At 42.3% G+C, this 17,980-nt stretch overlaps 2 protein-coding genes across 6 annotated transcripts; both read right to left on the bottom strand.

The window, feature by feature from the left end:
• Positions 1-538: 538 nt before the first annotated feature.
• Positions 539-4,780, bottom strand: LOC120710375 (patatin-like protein 1). 2 transcript variants are annotated; one of them, XM_039996021.1, is made up of 7 exons: positions 4,492-4,780; positions 3,934-4,365; positions 2,365-2,549; positions 1,999-2,197; positions 1,757-1,921; positions 1,208-1,510; positions 539-1,113 (listed from the first exon to the last, which is right to left on the bottom strand). In XM_039996021.1, exons 2-7 carry the CDS (start codon positions 3,934-3,936, stop codon positions 844-846), a joined length of 1,125 nt encoding a protein of 374 aa, XP_039851955.1. In that variant the 5' UTR covers positions 3,937-4,365; positions 4,492-4,780; the 3' UTR covers positions 539-843. The 2 variants fall into 2 exon arrangements, with proteins under 2 accessions (XP_039851955.1, XP_039851956.1); XM_039996022.1 differs by having other exon boundaries at positions 4,534-4,780.
• A 1,118-nt stretch (positions 4,781-5,898) lies between these two features.
• Positions 5,899-12,904, bottom strand: LOC120710374 (protein SEMI-ROLLED LEAF 2-like). Of its 4 annotated transcripts, none has more exons than XM_039996017.1 (19): positions 11,862-12,904; positions 11,692-11,766; positions 11,294-11,409; positions 11,096-11,210; positions 10,887-11,015; positions 10,517-10,564; positions 9,925-10,082; positions 9,645-9,841; positions 9,209-9,501; positions 8,973-9,122; positions 8,504-8,887; positions 8,237-8,386; positions 7,824-7,899; positions 7,542-7,669; positions 7,199-7,387; positions 6,977-7,114; positions 6,731-6,865; positions 6,451-6,642; positions 5,899-6,322 (listed from the first exon to the last, which is right to left on the bottom strand). In XM_039996017.1, the coding sequence occupies exons 1-19, from the start codon at positions 11,994-11,996 to the stop codon at positions 6,176-6,178; spliced, it is 2,955 nt and encodes a 984-aa protein (XP_039851951.1). In that variant the 5' UTR covers positions 11,997-12,904; the 3' UTR covers positions 5,899-6,175. The 4 variants fall into 4 exon arrangements, with proteins under 4 accessions (XP_039851951.1, XP_039851950.1, XP_039851953.1 ...); XM_039996016.1 differs by having other exon boundaries at positions 9,645-9,844; positions 11,862-12,876; XM_039996019.1 differs by having other exon boundaries at positions 11,294-11,443; positions 11,862-12,875.
• Positions 12,905-17,980: the final 5,076 nt, after the last annotated feature.

Below are 17,980 nucleotides of genomic sequence, written 5' to 3'. Positions count from 1 at the left end.
GATAATACGGTTAATTAGGACTAGGAGTGCTTCTGCATCATTGAGGACAGGGTGTTCTGCAAAGGTGTAGCTGGATGGATGTGGCTGATGAGAGGCAGTTGATAGGTGTAGAAGCTTAGCAATGGCCAGAAGGAAAGCCTACTAACTGGAAAGGGGACGCGTAGGACAATCATGTTTGAGCTGTAGACATTATATATTAAAGGAACAAAAACAATTCAAACATGTATTAAAAAGGAATTTTTTTGACACATTCACAATGACAGGGACCCGGCGGAGGAAGAGGGAAGAAAGAGGAATCTAATGGCCCCGTTGGTATGTAATAATTAGAAGTGCAGTTCGATTTTTTTTTTCCTGAAAGAGGGAAGTTTGGGATACCAGAGGGTTCAAAGCCAATAATTCGTAGCGTGTACTCTGCTTTTAAAAGGAAAAGTATCACAACCTGATATTCTAGGAATAACCTCTGCAATTTCTATGCAAACCTTCAAGATTCTTTTTTTTAAATGATAAAATGATCAACAATCCGGCGTTCCAAGGCCAATTAGAGAGCTGGACTGCTGGAATAATCACAGCATACTTTATTTTCAATACGAGCAACAGATAGTAATTTACAGCCTAGGATGCTGATCCACCAGTTCACCACACCATGACATAGTTTCACACTCACGTTACACACAGCTAGATAGCCCGGCGTGCCAAGGCATTACAGTTTGTCCAATTATAAAGGGCTCTGAGCTAACACATCACTTTACCATTTACACACTCAAGAACATGTAATACACACAACTGCTTATAGTAATCGACACGAATTGCTAAGATGGGCATGGACCATGTGTTCTGAAGAGCTCACGTTTCATGGTTCGCTAAGACCCTCGCATCCAGTTCTATGTTCTGGAGCCTAAACTTCCTCTCATCAGAAAGGAGCTTTGCAAACCGTGTGAGCAGATCAGCATAGGTTAGAGTGCAGCTATCTTTTGGTATTGGCTCGAGGTTGATCTTGCAATCATCCTTGCTTAGTGGCCTTTGCAGGAGGTTTTCTCCAATTTTAACTAGCCCTTGAAGATTCTTCTCTGTTGTGAGGTCAGCTGACACAGACGCTATTGGTATGTTGTGGTCCTGCAAAACAGTAGATGAATATAGATTTCAGCATGCATTCGCAGGACAAGAACTGGGAGTGTTGACATTGGCTTGTAACACATGGTATATCTACCTGAATGCGCAACAGTTGGTCTGAGCATCCGATTGATTTGAAAAGGTTCGCAACATGACTGTCAGTCATGTCTGAGCTAGCATGTAAGAACATGAGCAGCAAAGGCATGGTAAAGTGCCGGCCAAGCCATTCAAAAAATCCCCACTTGGCAACATGCAATGCATCAAACTTGATGTCTTGCTCTGGAAGACCTGTGCCTAATGATATTACCAGATACCTATGGTAATCCAAGGGTTTGGTTTCAGGGAATTCCTTGCTCCTCAGCCGGATCTGCTCTGTTATCTCACTGATTGCCACTAGAGTCTGTCAACTTAGAGAACAAGGTGGTCTGTTAGAATTTACATTCTCTTATGTCTGTTTTGGCAAATAAAGGTTGATGCGCAGAGGATATAGAAGATCATAAGGGGGAAAAAACTAATATTCTGCCCAAAAAATTAGTAGTGATAAAAATGTACAATTAAATTAAAGAAATTGAGCATATAGGAACTTTATAGAAAAATCCAATCACAAATTGTAACATCGATATCAACACCAAAGAATTTAGTATACCGGATTGTTTGCGACAAGGCCCCCATCAATAATGTTGAAACTGCGTGATGCACCAGTGTGATAATCCACAGTTTCAAAATAGTGTGCAGGGAGAATGGTTGGTGCTGCAGATGTGCCAATACACACATCAGCAAGACGAGCATCCATCAAGGAACTAGATCTTGCCTACACCATAACAAAAATATTAGTTCACCGTTAACAATCAATGAAGGCATCACGTACACTAAGTTTAGAATTTGAACCTTAAATGTGCTGAATATTGTTGGCTTTACACATTTAACATCATAAGTAGGAATCACAACATTTGTCAATGTTTCCTTCACTCTCGTCTCACCAAGCAGATCATTGATTATTTTGTGGAGGTACTTACCGTTGTATTTCGGCCCAATGATCAGCTTAATTATGTGTACGATCTTCCATAACCAACAGAAAAATCCGGTCCTGGTTGGCATATGAGATAAAGGAATAAGTCAAAGTATTCCCATGTATTCTTCTCCAATAACAGATAAAATATAATTCACTTCAGACATAATCTATTTATACAAACATTTAAATATCCTCCAAGAAGCAATAAATATGATTAATAGCAGCCTCTAGAACATACAAACCTGCATGTAAAGATGTGAGGACAATGCTTGAGATAAAATGGCACAATATCCTTGGCCTCATAGCATGGTTGCTTAGCATTGCTCAGTGATGGAGTAGCTAGCATAGCAGTAATGAGGCCACCTGTGCTTGTACCAGCGATGATGTCAAAGTAGTTAGCAATGCGTGCATTGCTGCCATCAAGATCCTAAAAATGGCAAAAACATACGAGCAAATAAATAACCCTCAAACATGAACGTGTGCAGAGAACAAGATGTTGGTCACCAAAACAGATCAGATTTTTAACTTTCACTAATCAAAGGCTACAGCTAGGGTCAACATTCAAACATAGTTATGACAAAAATATTGATGTGATAAAAGTTGCTAAGCTATATATGCAACAGGGGAACATAGGATCAACCTGAAGTTTAGACTCAAGGAATGCGAGGAATTGCTATGCTATGTCTTCTCAGTTGTTCTTAAAAGCTACTTATGAATTCTGACATAGGAATTGCTATTTTTATAGGCGTTGGAGGCAAAAGATAACTCACGTTGAACATGCAAAACGTTTTGATTGTAGCACAAGTAATGGCTGTATCTATTTTGCGCATGCTAAACTGCTGGCAAGCTTATCTAAGATCATTTTTGTATTGTTTCTCTATATGTGTATTTATGCATTTGTTTAATAAGATATGTAATTACACATCACAGATTGCTCATATGTTATGCACCTTTGAGACCCTGTTTTTTTTCTATATTAGCTTTACTTCCAAGCTTGGTTATCCCACATCAGTCATGTAGGCACACAACTTCCGTGAGTACTATGCCCTTTATGCTTCAGATGTGCTACTTTATTGAGCTTTTAGTTGTCTTATCTTATCTTTCACTTGAAAAAACATTGAGCAAGAAAACTGAATAGAGGATTGAGTATCTGGAATCTCTGAGTCCTCCAAAAGTCATGGCGTGCTTTTTTATTTCTAGATAAACTCATAACCCTGACGCTTGGACGTTAACCTAGAGTCCTCTATTGTCTTTCATGCCAGTTGTTATCCATGTAGGATGTACCAAAGAAACATGATGTGTGCCGCATAACATAAAGGAGGTTCAGATTATCATTATCCAGAAGCAAAGGGTGTCAGGAATTGTATAAAGACAATTCCAACATTTTAGCAATTACAAAGAAGTTTGTGATGGTGAGTGAAAAAAGAAAACTCTTACCATTGGCATTTATGTAAAGGTACAGCAAAATAAATTTAAAATAACATGTGCCAAAATTCCAAAGATTGAAGCCATCTTTAAAATCAATAACTTGTAGGTCAGGATCTCAGATCATTGGTTGCTTAATCTAATATCATAACACCATATACCACAGCGTGTGTCATACTGGCATGTCAACAAGTAGCTAGCCTATAAGTAATTAAATTATTAAACAATCAGGGGCCAGAGCAAATCAAAATCTTTGTAGGTTTGTTCAGGCATTGGTCCTCATTTTTGTAGCTCACCAAGACTATTAGACTAAATTAATTAAAAACTTACGAAAGCATTCCAAATTTAGCAAAGCAAAAAATATAACTGATGTGGTAAATCAATACCATATATATAGTCCGTGGATCATTGGGAGGCGTCGATTTGACTGCCTTTTCCCCCACCTCCTGTACACCTTCGCCTGCCTATCATACACTCTTCTCATGCATTGCCTTGCAGTCTCTGCAAAATTCAGCTCCACCACCCCTAATTACTCGGATGGCTAGGCTTCACGGCATTGTCACATTCCAGAATCCGCTGCTGAAGTAGCTTTCCCTCCTGCTCTGGCGCTTTCCCAATGTGCTGACATCCCCTTATTGCTCCCATCAACGCCTTCACGTCAACAAGGAATCCGCAATGGATTAGCACATGATCAAACCTTCAAAGCACAGAGGATTTGACGTAAATTCTCGGAGGTAGGGGATCAATATCTCCAACGATAGGCGAGGTCTCGGCTTTGAATGATGGCGAGAGCCCACAGATTATATCCATCGAGTCACCTGTTTGCAGAATAAAAAGGTAAAAATTCAACGATTTTGCTACATTATTTACCAGCGAAGCCTCAAATAAAAAACGCGCGAATCAAAATGTGGGAGCGAAATGCCGCATTAATAAAAAAAACCTACGCAAACAAGATAGACAAGACTCGCTCGCTCAGCAGTTAGCACCCAAATCAGTTGAAGCTATTCCGCAGTAGAGCGACTGGATCTCGTATTCTCGTGGCCGCCGCCGCCGCCGCCTCCATCTCGTCTCGTACCTCCTCGTTCGAGTGCGGAGGCTTTGGTGTTGGGAAAACACGCGAGCTCTCTGGTCAGCGGGGCATGGATGCGGCCTGGGCGATGGAGCGGATTCGCGGTGGCCGGCGGAGATGTAGCTCGTTGACGGGTTTTCCTCTTTTCCAAGAGACCCCTGAATATAACTTTTACATAAATCCCCCGCGATCCTAGTTTTTACATAAAACCCTTAAATCAGATCATGATTTTCTACTCGCGATCCAGTGTTTTACATAAAAACCCCTGATCGTGGTTAATGGCCCTGTTTGGTTTGTTCTTGTGCTATTGTGCTAGGAACAGTAACATTTTGACCACTAATTACGGTGTCAAATAAAGCATATTTACAAAATCAACTTCAAAACCCCTGCGCTAGGAATCCTAAAGAATATAATGAGACCTTTGACCGCGTGATTAGAGAATGATTATTGTAACATCACTGTAGCCAATCATCGATTAATTATCGTGATTAGATTCGTCGCAAAAAGTTACACTCATTTTTTAAAAAAATTCACAAATAGACTTCATTTAATACTCCATGCATGCGAATTTTTTTTTCAAAAAACGTGGGCGTTAGATTTCTAGTAGGAACCCAAACAAGGCCAATAGTCATGAACTCACGATCCAAATATTTACAGAAACCCCCTCCTTGCTAAATAGCACTCTACCGTCCTCCGCGTTCCCATCGTCGTCTTCCCCTTTCCTTCCGGCAACGACGACGGTTGGCTAACTGCCTCGACGTCACCAGTGGAATTGCGCTCCTCATCCGGTCAGAGTCACGGGCGCGACAGCCTCTTCAGCGTCCTCCATCTTGCGCGCCGCCGGTCTCTCGTCATTCTGTGCAGTTGTGATTCTCAAACTCTGTTAACTTTGCTTTTTTACCTCGAAATTTCAGCACCTGCATGTCTTAGCGTTCTCGTTTTGACGATGACAAAATCTTTTCAAAATTCAGGAACATAGTCCCAGTCCGATTGCATTGCAGCGCTTCTCTTCTTACATTGGAGTTTAGAGAGAGCACAACGCTCCTAGCTGAAGAGAAAACTTAAAAAAAAAAGGCCTCACCGTTCATCAGTTGCTGATTGATCCCATCTCTCAAGAATACATCCGTCAAGGTCGCTGAACTGAAACTGAACGAAGCCAAGGAAATGTGAATCTGCAGCCGTAGAGGTTTACAAGCTGCAACGAGTATGCAAGATACAGGGACGGCGTGGATATTGCGAACAATGAAGCAAATGGAAAGGCCTTCATTCTTCAACAGCAACAAGGCAAGCATTTGGGTAAAATTTATTCCTTTCACGTCGAACAAATGAACAAATATTGTATGATACAAGAACTTGTGTGATTACCTATACATTTCCGTTTATTATGAGTCTCCAACAGTAATAAAATTTTGTACACCTTGCCGAGGAATGTCAATGTACACTTGAAAGAAAACTCCCAGAAAGGGGAGTAAGAACAAGGCGCAGGGAACGGCATGAAAATCTTGTAAACTCTCTTGTATACAGAAGTGAAGCGCCAAGCTTCACGAAGCCGTGCCAAGCTACCGTCCAGCCGCTTTCAGGAACTTGTCGTATGGGCTTGCAGGTGGCAGCCTGAACGAACAGTCAGATTCGCTGGATAATGAATCGCTGCGGCGCATGCGCCCCTTCCTAGTTGATTGCATCTCAGGCTCTGATCGCAGGGATGACTGCAACAGATGACAATTGATGAGAGTGATGTTAAGATCTGAACAGCATTTTCCTCACGAAAAAAAAAACAGATCTGAAATCTGAATGAATGATACGTGTGATGGCTATATTTTGAAGATATACATGCCTCGTTCATTTCAAGCCCATCCACCCTGGTTGAGCCATGGGAATCAGCCCTCGAATGCTTGAAGCTCAAGAGAACAGACATCTTCTGTTGCTTTTCCATAACCAGGGCTTCACATTGGCTCTTCATTTGGTCATAAGGTACAGGGTTGGCAGAAACTGGAACATTAGCGACTTGCCTGGCTGTCTCATGAACCTGCATGGTAAACAGTTATGTATAAAAACTGATGGACCCGCACATGGTCAAAGTAACAGGTGCGGAGGTTAGTAGAGATGGCACATACAGATTCTATTAGTTGATTGACGGTTAGAACATCTGATGAAGCCATAGAACCAGATGTTTTCCTGTCAGATTGAGATCCACTGTGTTCGAAGATGATGTCGTCGTCGTCATCGTCTAGCTCAGAAGGAACACCATCCTGAGGGCAGAAGACAAGCGGCAAAAAGGACAAGTTAGAACATCAATAATGCAACTGTCATTACGAACACTGTAGTGCAAGATCAACTGTTTGTGAAGGATCAGTAGGGACCTCATCAAAACAGTGGTCATCCTTTTCAGCATATATCGAACAAGAGTGTGGTGTCTCCATGAATAGTGGAGCGCCAAGAGGAAATGAATCATCGAGGCAAAACTCTTGAAGAAGTTGTTCTTCTATCCCGCTAAACTTCTGCAGATCACAAGTAAAGACACTAAATAAGTCATTTGTTCTACACAAACAAGTAAATAAAATGCTAAGAAAATCTATATGCACCTCTGGTAAATTTTCAAACTTCTTCTTAAAATGGGATATCACAGTTTCTATCAACTCCACATCATCCTTGTTTATGGCTGAAAGAAAGGCCTGAGCATTACTTTCATCTTCCTCAGAACCAAAAACCATCTGAGACTCTGCAGAGGTATTAACGAGGCAATCATCCATCACACAAAAATGTGGATCAACCTGCAAAATCAACAGAAGAGTAAATGCAACTTGAACATTAATACATTATATGTTCATTGCATTGGTTATAAGGCTCCAAGGGCTAGATAATGTTTTTTTTTCTTTTTTGTTGATTTAAGAACATGTAATATACACATGATCAGAACCAACAAACCATTTTCTCTGGTGCTGCTGATTTGACGACAGGAATTATCTGGTGAAGATCAGCTATTTTTGCTGAAAAGATGAGCATTGCTGATGCTATTGTATACAAACACCTTCTCCGAGATGGCTGCAAATCATCTTCATTACAGTGAAAAGGGTAAGCGAGGAAATCAAGCCATACACGTAACTGCAACTTTGGTGAAATCCTAGAAGGGTACAAGTTATTGAAACATAATTTACTTATGTAAAAGTGGAAAAAGGGAATTAATCAGACAATGGTGAAGGAACTTACTTTCGTGACTAAGAGACTTTCTCCTGAGAGAGAGTGCTAACTGGAAACAGCGAACTAGTGCCACATGACTGGAGCTCTGCCACGAAAAAACCTCAGTCACACACATATTAAACTACTTCCAAGTCTTAAGAACATAAAGATATCGATCGGCCCTATTAGCCTGGGAATCTAAAAAGTAACATAATAGATAAATTTTAAATGGAGGGCATAACACAAACAGTGTGAATCATTCTATTCTCTGCTCTGTATTTATTTCAGGGCTTTCTGTCAGAATAAAACAGTAGCTTCTAACCTCAGATATCTTAGTAACATATGTTCCATCTATCTATTTAAAGAAACCTACATTTGATATCACAAAACAGTAGCCTTGGCTATGGGATAACAATAGTAACATATACTGAAACTTGACTTACTTTTGATTTCGAACAAAATAAAGCAATGTTGTAGGTATGGCACATTGCTTCAAAATTTGCAGGTGAGTTATCCTCCAGAGATACTTGACTCCAAATAGATGAAAGAAGAAGAACAATCTGGTGGGTGTTCAGCTTCATGAACTTCATATTCTGCTTGGATGGAAGAAAATAAGACGATACATCAGTTGGACACTAACATGCAATGCCAAAAATAATTAAAAAACAGAGAGAATAAGGTAGTATACATATGCCAGCTGGATTTCATACTTCATCGTTAAATGCTGTAAGATGATGTTCATTCAGACATGGGCTCCCTAGATACTGCCTTGCATTTGATTCTGTCCGTGTGCATCCATTCCCAGCACCAAGTATAGCTTCTGATTTGTCGTTTTTCTGCAAGGATTCTTGGATCTTGTTTTGGGTCCTAATTTCATTCATTATGGATTCAGAAGAGAAAGCTGAGAGAGCCAACAAACGTAAGTTCTGCAAATCATCGTTCTTCACTGGGATTGGAAAGCTCATGGCTGACCATGGACACAGCAGCGAAGGTGCAACAATGGTGGATAGAACACGATGTGAACCGATCCTTGTTTTATTGTCTGGATGCAACATTGCTAAGAGAAGCTGGTGAAATAAAGCTTCAGGAAATGCCTGAGATATGCACAACAAATTTCCAGTTACTATTTTTAAAGCAAAAATTACTTCTCAAGCAGTAGTGGGCATGCCAGGAACTTGCCTTCTGATGGTAAGATGACTTGTAGACTGAAGCTGCTATTTGTGATGTGCGATAAACAGATGAAATTGTTGATCTTGCGATGGTAGCAGTATGAGAGAGATTCTCAAGAATTACCCCAATCATGTCAAGAATAGGACTAACATCCCCAACCTATGAAGTGAAATGAGCAACTTAAAGATCTCTGTGGTGAGAGCAAATGGGTAGTTAGTAATAAGGAACCAAAACAACATGATAACCTTTTCTGTCAACTGCACAAGGCAATCCTCCAAGGCCACATGAAGTGAGCTATTCCATTTGCCATCATCGGCGTGAGCATTAGATGCTTCAATAGCAAAATGCATACATCTGCGCAAGTGCTTTATTAAGTCACTGATTGCACTTGCTATTGTCACTGAAGCCTTCAACTTTGCATGTCTTGCAAGATTTGAAGCAACTTTTACAACGCTGATTTGCTTGGCAGTTTCCTTGGCAATAACCTTATGATCTATGTGCTTTATAGTGAAAGATAACAACAAATGGCCATGTTGCCCTGGCAATATGAGGGAGAACAGTAAGTTAACAAAGTATTTAATTTGTCTGCTGTTGAACGATAATGATTGAAAAGCATAATGAGATGGGGGGTGGGGGGGGGGGGAGGATAAACAGAAATTACATGGGTGGAAATTGCTGCACCTGATTTGTCCATGAGTTTCTGCATTTCTTGCAGAACAGAAAGGGCAATCCCATTTTCCGGAGACCAATAGCCATGGCTATCAAAAAGGCGGAAGAGAGGATCAAGAACACAACGCACTGTTGTTGCCTCCTTTGCAATATTAGCCATATTACGCAAGCAAACTCTTGCCCAATGTGCTGGATTTTCAGATACAGACCTGCTGACACATTAAACCATTATAGCACTGAAAGATGCACAAGGATTTAGAAATGGGCTTTTCACACTGGCAGGATAGCTCACATTGTATCAGATGCCACTTTGGCACTATTTTGCCCAGACACTGGTACCACAGCCAAGTTCCCATTAGTGACCAAATCATCATCATCTTGAAGTCTGACAACCTCCTTTATTGAGAGAGTTTGATTAACCTCATAACAGCTTATGATCACTGAGACAACCTGTGTTCAAGAATGAATACAGAATTTAGACACAGCACTCCTAATTTCAATGCTGCTATTTTTTTGTTTCATAAAGTATTATTTCTCAGCAGTTATCGATTAAAACTACTGTTGAACTCGTTTCTACATTGAGTAGTCTATATCTACAATTTTCAGAAGTCACCAAGGTAAAAATATTCTCTTGCATGTATTTGGTCATCCTGTTTCTGATACAAAATGAATCCATTGATTCATATTCCAGATGATTGCAACTAATCATATACAATGCGAATAAGAAAATCAAGAACATCTCCGAGAAGTTATCCAGCAATCTTGTAGCAATATAAAACAAAATAAAAACTTACTTCATCAAATTCGATTAAAATATGAAAGTGATAAATATTTACAGAATTAATTATGCACCATGTAAAAATAGAAAAGCAATAAAGACTTACTTCATCGAGTTCCATTGAAATGTGAGAATGATCACCCATGTATTGGACCTGATTACAGGAGTTAGCAGTGAGATGGTATGCACAAAGAGTGAATACAAGCAACACTGCAAATAAAAAAAAATAGAAGGCCATGTTTTGTTGTTACCCAACTTGATTGTGCTAGTACATTGGTGATATTATTTTTGCTAAGCAAAAAAAAAAAGGAATCAGCAATGCAAAGCAACCAGGAAAACTTAAAGTTACAATCTAAGGGTAGCGTAAATGTTAGACCTAAAAATCTCCAAGTTAGACCAATGTAGTTGATACAATATATCTGTGAAGAATGCCTTGTACTATTCATAGGAACAATTTAGTTAAAAAGAAGTGTCACCATAGAAGCAAGAGCCTGAAGTGCAGCAGATCGAAGACGGAGCCCTTCATCATCTTCCCTTAGCTCATGACCAATTTTGCAAAGTTTTGGTATCAGACCTTCCAAATTAAACATATGCGTGCTGTCAACCTACAAAACATATCTAATTCAGTTAAATAGATGGCAATATCTATCAGCAAATGCTGATTGTTGCAAGTTGTGTAACCAACCTGGCCATTGAGAAAGTCAACAAGCATTAGACAACCCAGAACCTGTAGATCATCATGCGCTTTCTGATCAAGAAGAGTGCGGATGGTGCATAATGAGCTTGTGGCTAGAAATGGCCTGAATTAAGAATAATATGATCAGCACGAGAGCAACAGATGAGTATGGATGTGTCATTGGTAGACGAGAACCTTAACACCTACCTGTGATCCTTGCATGAGCAGAGAAGTTTTCTATAGATGCATGGCACAACTTTGGCCAAAGTGAAATTCTCATGCCTCAGATCTTTGTAGAATCTCTGCTCAAGATACTCTGTGATCTGCCCACAAAAGGTTTGAGTGTGACCATGAATCCTGGTTTACAGAACTCATTCATTCATTTCTTGACATAGCATTACAAGTACATATCAAATACACCAGCTTCAGAATTTTCCATTAGGGTGATTATTCAGTTAAACTCAAAAACATTCCCTTTTTTTTCAGTTTGCTTGCACTATTGCATTTGATTTTCTTACTGCCTAGAGTCCAGTCTCAACTCTTGGAAACGAACAATGATTGTGTCTCCATTCTGTGAAAAAAAGGGTGGATGTTGAAAGCATTACCTTTGGTATGCGTGTTGGATTTCTCGAGACATAATCACAGAGTTTCCCAATTCTTCTATCATTTGGTTCTCCGTTCTATAACGCCAAAAATTCAATTGCCATCAAATTCCCTCACAGTTTTGACCACACATCCAGTTGCAGAATAAAAAAAACAGCAGAATCGGACATACCGGTGGCAGCTGGTAGATCTCCGAGATGATCTTCTTGTACCGCTTGACAGGCTGCCGGGAGCGCGCCCGCAGCGAGGGGCAGAAGTAGCAGAGGCTACTGCAGGCGGGCAGCACCCGCCTCGACATCACCCCCATTTCCCTCCGGTTCTAGTCTCCGATCCCACCAACAAAAGAACGAGCTGAACAGGTCGAAGCACCAGGGAGTCCTGAATCCTGATGCCCCGGAATACTCTCGCGGCCCCAAAAATCCAATTTTGGGCACGATTGGGCTCAAACAACCAAAAACCAGCACTTCCCGCAGAGCTCCTACGGTAACCCTCTTGCTCTGCTATTCTTGGGACGGCACAGTGAACTGCTCCTCGATCCAACTGGGCTCGAACAGCAGAAAGTTCAGCGGCGGCGGTTTAATGGCCAACCGCCTTCCAGCCTTTGTCGAAGCCAGATCCAAACCGAACCAGAAAAAATTCCCCTCCCGTCGGTCAGACACTCAGACTTTGACCAAATCCGCTTCGACACGAGTTGAAGAAAACCGATTCCTCGAGTCAAATCCGACGTGAGGAGCCGGGACAGAAAAAGGCGCGCCTGCACCCCGTCGCGCAAACCGAATCAAGATCCTCGACTCCGAGAACGGCCGCCCGCCCGATCAGATCAAATTCCCGCGGAAGATGACGCAGCTTCCTCGACGCCGGCGGCCCAGATCAGACCCCGAACGGGAGCGCGAGCGGCGACAAGCAGTCCGGGCGGGGAACCCGGAGCGAGGACGGATCCACCCACCTGGAGGCCGGAACCGAGGCGGCTGAACTCAACTCTGCTGAACCCGCTGGACGGACCGCCGGACCTGCGCGGCGGCGTGGAGCGGGGGTGGGGCGTGGGGGGCGGCAGGGTAGTTTAATGCGAGGCGCCGCAACGGTCGCCTCACTCCGCTGTAATTCACCGGCTCGGCTGCTGCTGCTGCCGGTGGAAGCTGGATACTGGCAGCCGGCGTGTGGCGCGATTGGCGCAAGCAAGCGCGTGGGCGATTTCTCTCGGCAGCTGGAAGGGGGAGAACATTTCGGGGGGAGGGCTTTTTGGGAAAGTTTTGTTGCGCCTTTCCGGACCGAGCCTCTGACAGATCTCGGCTCAAGGCTCAAGGCTCAAGGCTGGCTGCCAGCTCGGGCTCGGCGCTTCGGTTCGGCCTGCCGGCCAGAGAGTGGAAACACCCTGCATGCCCTCCAGCTGTTCCGCTTCCTTGCTGTCTCTTCCCTGTGTAGCGAGGCGACACGCGGAGCGAGCGAGGGCAGGGTGGACATTCCCCCGCTGTGCTCGCCCGTGCTTGTCCATTCTCCTCCCGATCGATGGCTGGCTCCAAAAGCTGCGCCGCCGAGCGAATGTGCGATCCGAGCCCGGAGCGAGCGGCGGCAAGAATGGAAAGGAATATGTCTCGCGTCGCGTTCCATACAGTTGAGCTGAGCTGGACCAGCACCTGTCCTTTCCTGTCCCACCCGCACACCTACCAGTAGCGGCGGTCGTGGCCTTGTTTGGATGAGCTAGAAATCTAGCACCCACGCATCCCGAAAAAAGAATTTCGCATGCATGAAACATTAAATGAAGTCTATTTGCAAAAAAATTTTAGAGATGGGTGTAACTTTTCGCGACAAATCTAATGACGGTAATTAATCGATGATTTGCTACAGTGATGCTACAGTACTCATCCTCTAAACGCGCGATCAAAGACCTCGTTAGATTCTTTATAGTCACAAGCGCAGGAGTTCTGAAATTGATTTTATAAACTGACTTCGTTTGACACAGTAATTAGTAGTCAAAAACTTTTACTATTCACTAGCGCTAGAAATCTAACACCAACCAGACAAGGCCGGTGTCCTCATCCTCGTCGTGGCGTGATTGCCCGGTCCGGGGATGCCGCGGTGGTGGTTGTTAGTTGGTGATTAGCCGGAGTGGCGAGAGCCGAGAGCTTCCTGTTCATCGCTCAACCGCAATTAGTACCGTAATTAGCTGGACCATCCTTTGTGAAACCAAGATTAAGTATGGTACTGTATGACCTGCTACCAACTCAAGTCTCAACGTTTGCTAGCTGAAAGCCGGGCAGGCATGGGCAGTCCGGAAAGCTACAGCCCGGCGCTCGACAGACGAGGGCCACAGGGGCACTTGCCGTTGCCAAAGCTTTCGTGTCTTTTGATGATGCGTGGAGATGCAGCCCAGCCCGGCCGGCCGTAGAAAGAGATGTTTCACGCAGCAGCCAGGACATGCTGCAGGTGTGATTCCGCTGCGTGCGCTAGCGCGGGATGCACCTAAAAGCGATTAGCGATCTGATGCACCTCAAACAAAAAATCTTCCGTGGACCTTGGATGCCAACAGCACAAGTATGCCCCGGAGGAATATCTGTACCGAGTCCCACCCACTGAAACGTGGCGCGCAGTTTTTTTTCTCCATTTTCCGGGTGATGAACGTGGCCACGTGGGTTGGGTGTGCTCCTTGATCTTCTCGTAGGGGAAACAGTGAAACACGTGTTGGCTCTTAGACTAGTCTCGGTGGAGGTTTTATGAAGAGTTTTATGACATTACATATCATTAATTTTACTGACGTGGCAAGAAAAGAGAAGGATGGAGTTTTATGAGATGTGAAGAGAGTTTCATCACCTAGTTTCCAGTTTAGGTATCTGTGTCCATAAAATTTTCACTGAGACCCGCCTTATCGCCATTCGCCAACGCAGAGGGAGTGGCAGACCGACTGGGTATCGGGCCCATAACGTGCCGGCGTTGATAAACTTGTGCAGTTGTGCCCAGTGGCGGACCTAGGATTGGAACTTAGGGTATGTCATGTCAAAACTTCAACATATAATTCGGTATTCGGTATAATCTAAAAAAATCGATACACAACAAAAAATTCCACAAGCAATTCGGTATATAAGCACTTAGATTCAATACTTACATAGATTACAATATAAGTAGTAGAAGCACACTAAGTCCTAGAAAAACATAAAATAAGCTTACAAGTCTATAATAGTTCAAAGAGATTACCTAATTTCTTCTTATCAACTTACGCTTCTTAACTATTAAGTTGTATGCATCAATCAATTCAACCCAAAAACTTAAATTGATGAGAAGAGATGGGCATTTCACTTATACTTTAACACTCTCCCTCGCGTGTAGGCTCTGCTATGCCTCAAACGTGAAAATAAGAGTCGGTTGCAATTATTTTATTTAATCGCACCTGCTGAGGTTCGAACTCGAGACTGTCAGACCAGGGCAGCGGGACTGCTCACAGACGTGGAATATTCTAGAGTAAGGAATAGCACATGGATACACCTTACCTCTCTTATAACTATTCGTACGACAGTAGAACTAGTTGATGTACATGGAAACTACTCGAACTCGTTGTAGTAGGACTCTAGTAGTACTTGGCTAGTACTTTCCATATAACTCTGTCCTCCCAGACTATATAAGAGCGGGCAAGGATCCTTCCAAAACATCTCAACACCTAAGGCAATACAAACGACCACACAGAACGTATGGTATGAAAAGGCAATACAAACGACCACACAGAACGTATGGTATGACGGTCTGAACATGTCTAAATCTTTGTGTTCTTTGTACCATCGCGTTCTGATCTCGACGAGTCTGTGCCTACAAACAATCTCCTCGAAATATACCTCGGAGATCTTGGCAGTAAAACACCAACAGAGACCTCTGACCCTGATACCATATTGAGTTGCATGTATCAACCAATTCAACCCAAAACCTTAAGTTCATGGGAAGAGGTGGACAATTCATTTATGCTTCAACATTAAAGTCCATGAAGTATTAATTATATCATCTTCATCCACTCGAAGAAGATATCTCGCTTGATGAATGTGTGTAGACAATCATCCAAAAGACTCTCCCATCTTATTTCTTAGCTTAATTTTTGCTAAAATTAATGACCAATTTTAAAAGATTATAAATCATATCATAAATCTTATTTCTCTCGATTTGAACTAGCTTAACTGAGAGATAACTATGATTGGCCAGACATTTGAAGTTGTTCCCATGTTTACTATGATCAATATAATTGTTAAGTTGCAATTTTAATTTGACCAAATCTAAGTTAAAAAAGTCATTAAGGTAAAAGAGGGCTGGCTTAGGGTATGCCAGTGGTAGGATGCTGGCGATCTTGACGAAGTTCCGGGTAGCGTCGCTCACCCCCTGCCTGACCCTCGTTTGTTTCGGCGGTGCCGGGGCCGGGGCGTACAGTCCTTCCTCCACCCTGGGGTACGCGAGGTCCCCGGCCGCCGGCGGTGCAGAGGACCGGGGGATGAAGCCGATGGCCGCCATGGATCCCTGCTTGTGATTCGTGGAACCTAGCTAGCTAACAAACACGCGGAGAGCAAAGCCCGATGCCCGTCTCGATCGGCTTGTGAACGAGGACGTGTTGTTATGTATATATGTGCGTATATATGTGCGTTTATTTGGCGTGGCGTGTCCGGTCACGACGTGACCTTTGCTTTGCTAATCTTCGGCCTGTTTGGATTCTAAGTGAGTTAGAGTTTAGAATTAATTTTTAGCTTATGACTAATTCTGAACTAACTCTAATTAAAATGATATTTGGATGTAAGAGTTAGACTGACAATAAATACATTTCCCAATTATTTGGCTTCTTTAGATCCTCTTTCTAGACAGATCTGGTGTGATTAGTTCTTGTGCGATCTCCTCCCGCTCACAAATGACACAAACAAATCATCTCAACAAATATATTATACATTGTTAGTTGCATCCATATCACGAACAAAATATATCCATACCGCGAACTAGTTAGCTTAAAAACTAAATAAGTCTATTTACTTCACTAACTAACAAAAAAGATATGTAAAGATAAGAAATAAATTTGGACATAGCTAACTTACGGCTGGCCGTAATTTAATCCATCTATACGGCCTACCCTTTTACAGAAAGACAACCAGCTGTACGGGATTATTTTTCCTTTTCTAGGAAAGAAATTGGTTTTTGCTCGGATTTCGATGCACTTACATGCATATGACACCGGATAGAAATGAACAAAACATGCACGTGAGAGGGAGAAACGAATTTTGGATGACATCAGCGCACATAAGCAATTTTAAAAATTTAAAAAACCATAGCCTCACAATGGAGCGTCCAAATCAAAATCTGATTGCACCATAGCGTTCGTGTCAACAAGAGCTTCAAAACTAGACCTCACATCAATATGTTTTAGTGATATTTTTTCTTGCTAAGAAAATGCTTTTTATTATATTCTAATTTGCTCATGACTTTTAAAATAGTTGCTCATGATGTTTTAAAAAATTGCTTCACTCATCTTATTTCAATTAAGTTGATATTGATGTTCATATCGTGATGATAGATTGTTTGGTGTTATTAGTACACGTGGGTAAACAACTTTGTTGGGTAGTAGGTGAAGATATATAACATGATTAATAATAGGCAACTTTAATAGATTAATTGAGCATTTTAACTAATTTATTTTGGTATTTTTCCATTATACACAAAGCAATTTAGGTGTCTTCAAAAAATATCATCGAAACATATACATGTGGGGTCTTATTTTGAAGGTCTCTTCGAAAGAAATATAACTGTGCAATCGGAATTTGAAATTGGTTACATGTGCTACAGCGCGTGGGTTAATAGAAAAGAACAAACAAAAGAGAAGAACATAATAAAAAGGGAGAAGAAGAAAAATGAGCGCACCTGCTCCTTTCTCATTGCTGGCATGCAAGAGTGGACCTTCTTACCTTGGGCTAATAGATTTCCTGATTGCATTGGCTCAAATCGCCCCATTGACCCGCTCGATTTGCATCAGGTGATAAGTATATCGGGCCGCCGTGGCCCGTCAAGCGTGCACCTACACTAACCCACGGCCCACGAGCATGGATCCGAGCGGGGACCAGGTGCGGGCGGCCTGTTCTCAAGTCCGAAAGAACGCACGACGCATGCATGACTACAATATGCATCAGCATCGAGTCTGTAATCCATCTATAATAATTAATAACAGTATTTTAGCCTGAAATAAGACAGCCGCCCCCGCCCCCCCCCCGACGTGGATGGCATGCTCTGCAACTCCACTAGTCTTAGTGGGAGTGTCATCGACATAGACTGTAATTTTAAGAA

The sequence above is a fragment of the Panicum virgatum genome, chromosome 5K (assembly GCF_016808335.1).
Source record: "Panicum virgatum strain AP13 chromosome 5K, P.virgatum_v5, whole genome shotgun sequence".
NCBI lineage: Eukaryota > Viridiplantae > Streptophyta > Magnoliopsida > Poales > Poaceae > Panicum > Panicum virgatum.
Note: the sequence above shows the minus strand (reverse complement) of the source record. Positions and strands in the feature narration are given on the sequence as shown.

Coding starts and splice junctions, on each gene's coding strand:
- LOC120710375 (XM_039996021.1), bottom strand. Junction 2,198..2,364: donor CCTCACATCTTTACATGCAG/GTTTGTATGTTC, acceptor TATGCCAACCAG/GACCGGATTTTTCTGTTGGT. Junction 1,922..1,998: donor CAATATTCAGCACATTTAAG/GTTCAAATTCTA, acceptor GTTATGGTGTAG/GCAAGATCTAGTTCCTTGAT.
- LOC120710374 (XM_039996016.1), bottom strand. CDS start 11,996: ATGGGGGTGATGTCGAGGCGGGTGCTGCCCGCCTGCAGTAGCCTCTGC. Junction 8,888..8,972: donor AGTCATCTTACCATCAGAAG/GCAAGTTCCTGG, acceptor TGCATATCTCAG/GCATTTCCTGAAGCTTTATT. Junction 7,670..7,823: donor AAAGTCTCTTAGTCACGAAA/GTAAGTTCCTTC, acceptor ACTGTAATGAAG/ATGATTTGCAGCCATCTCGG.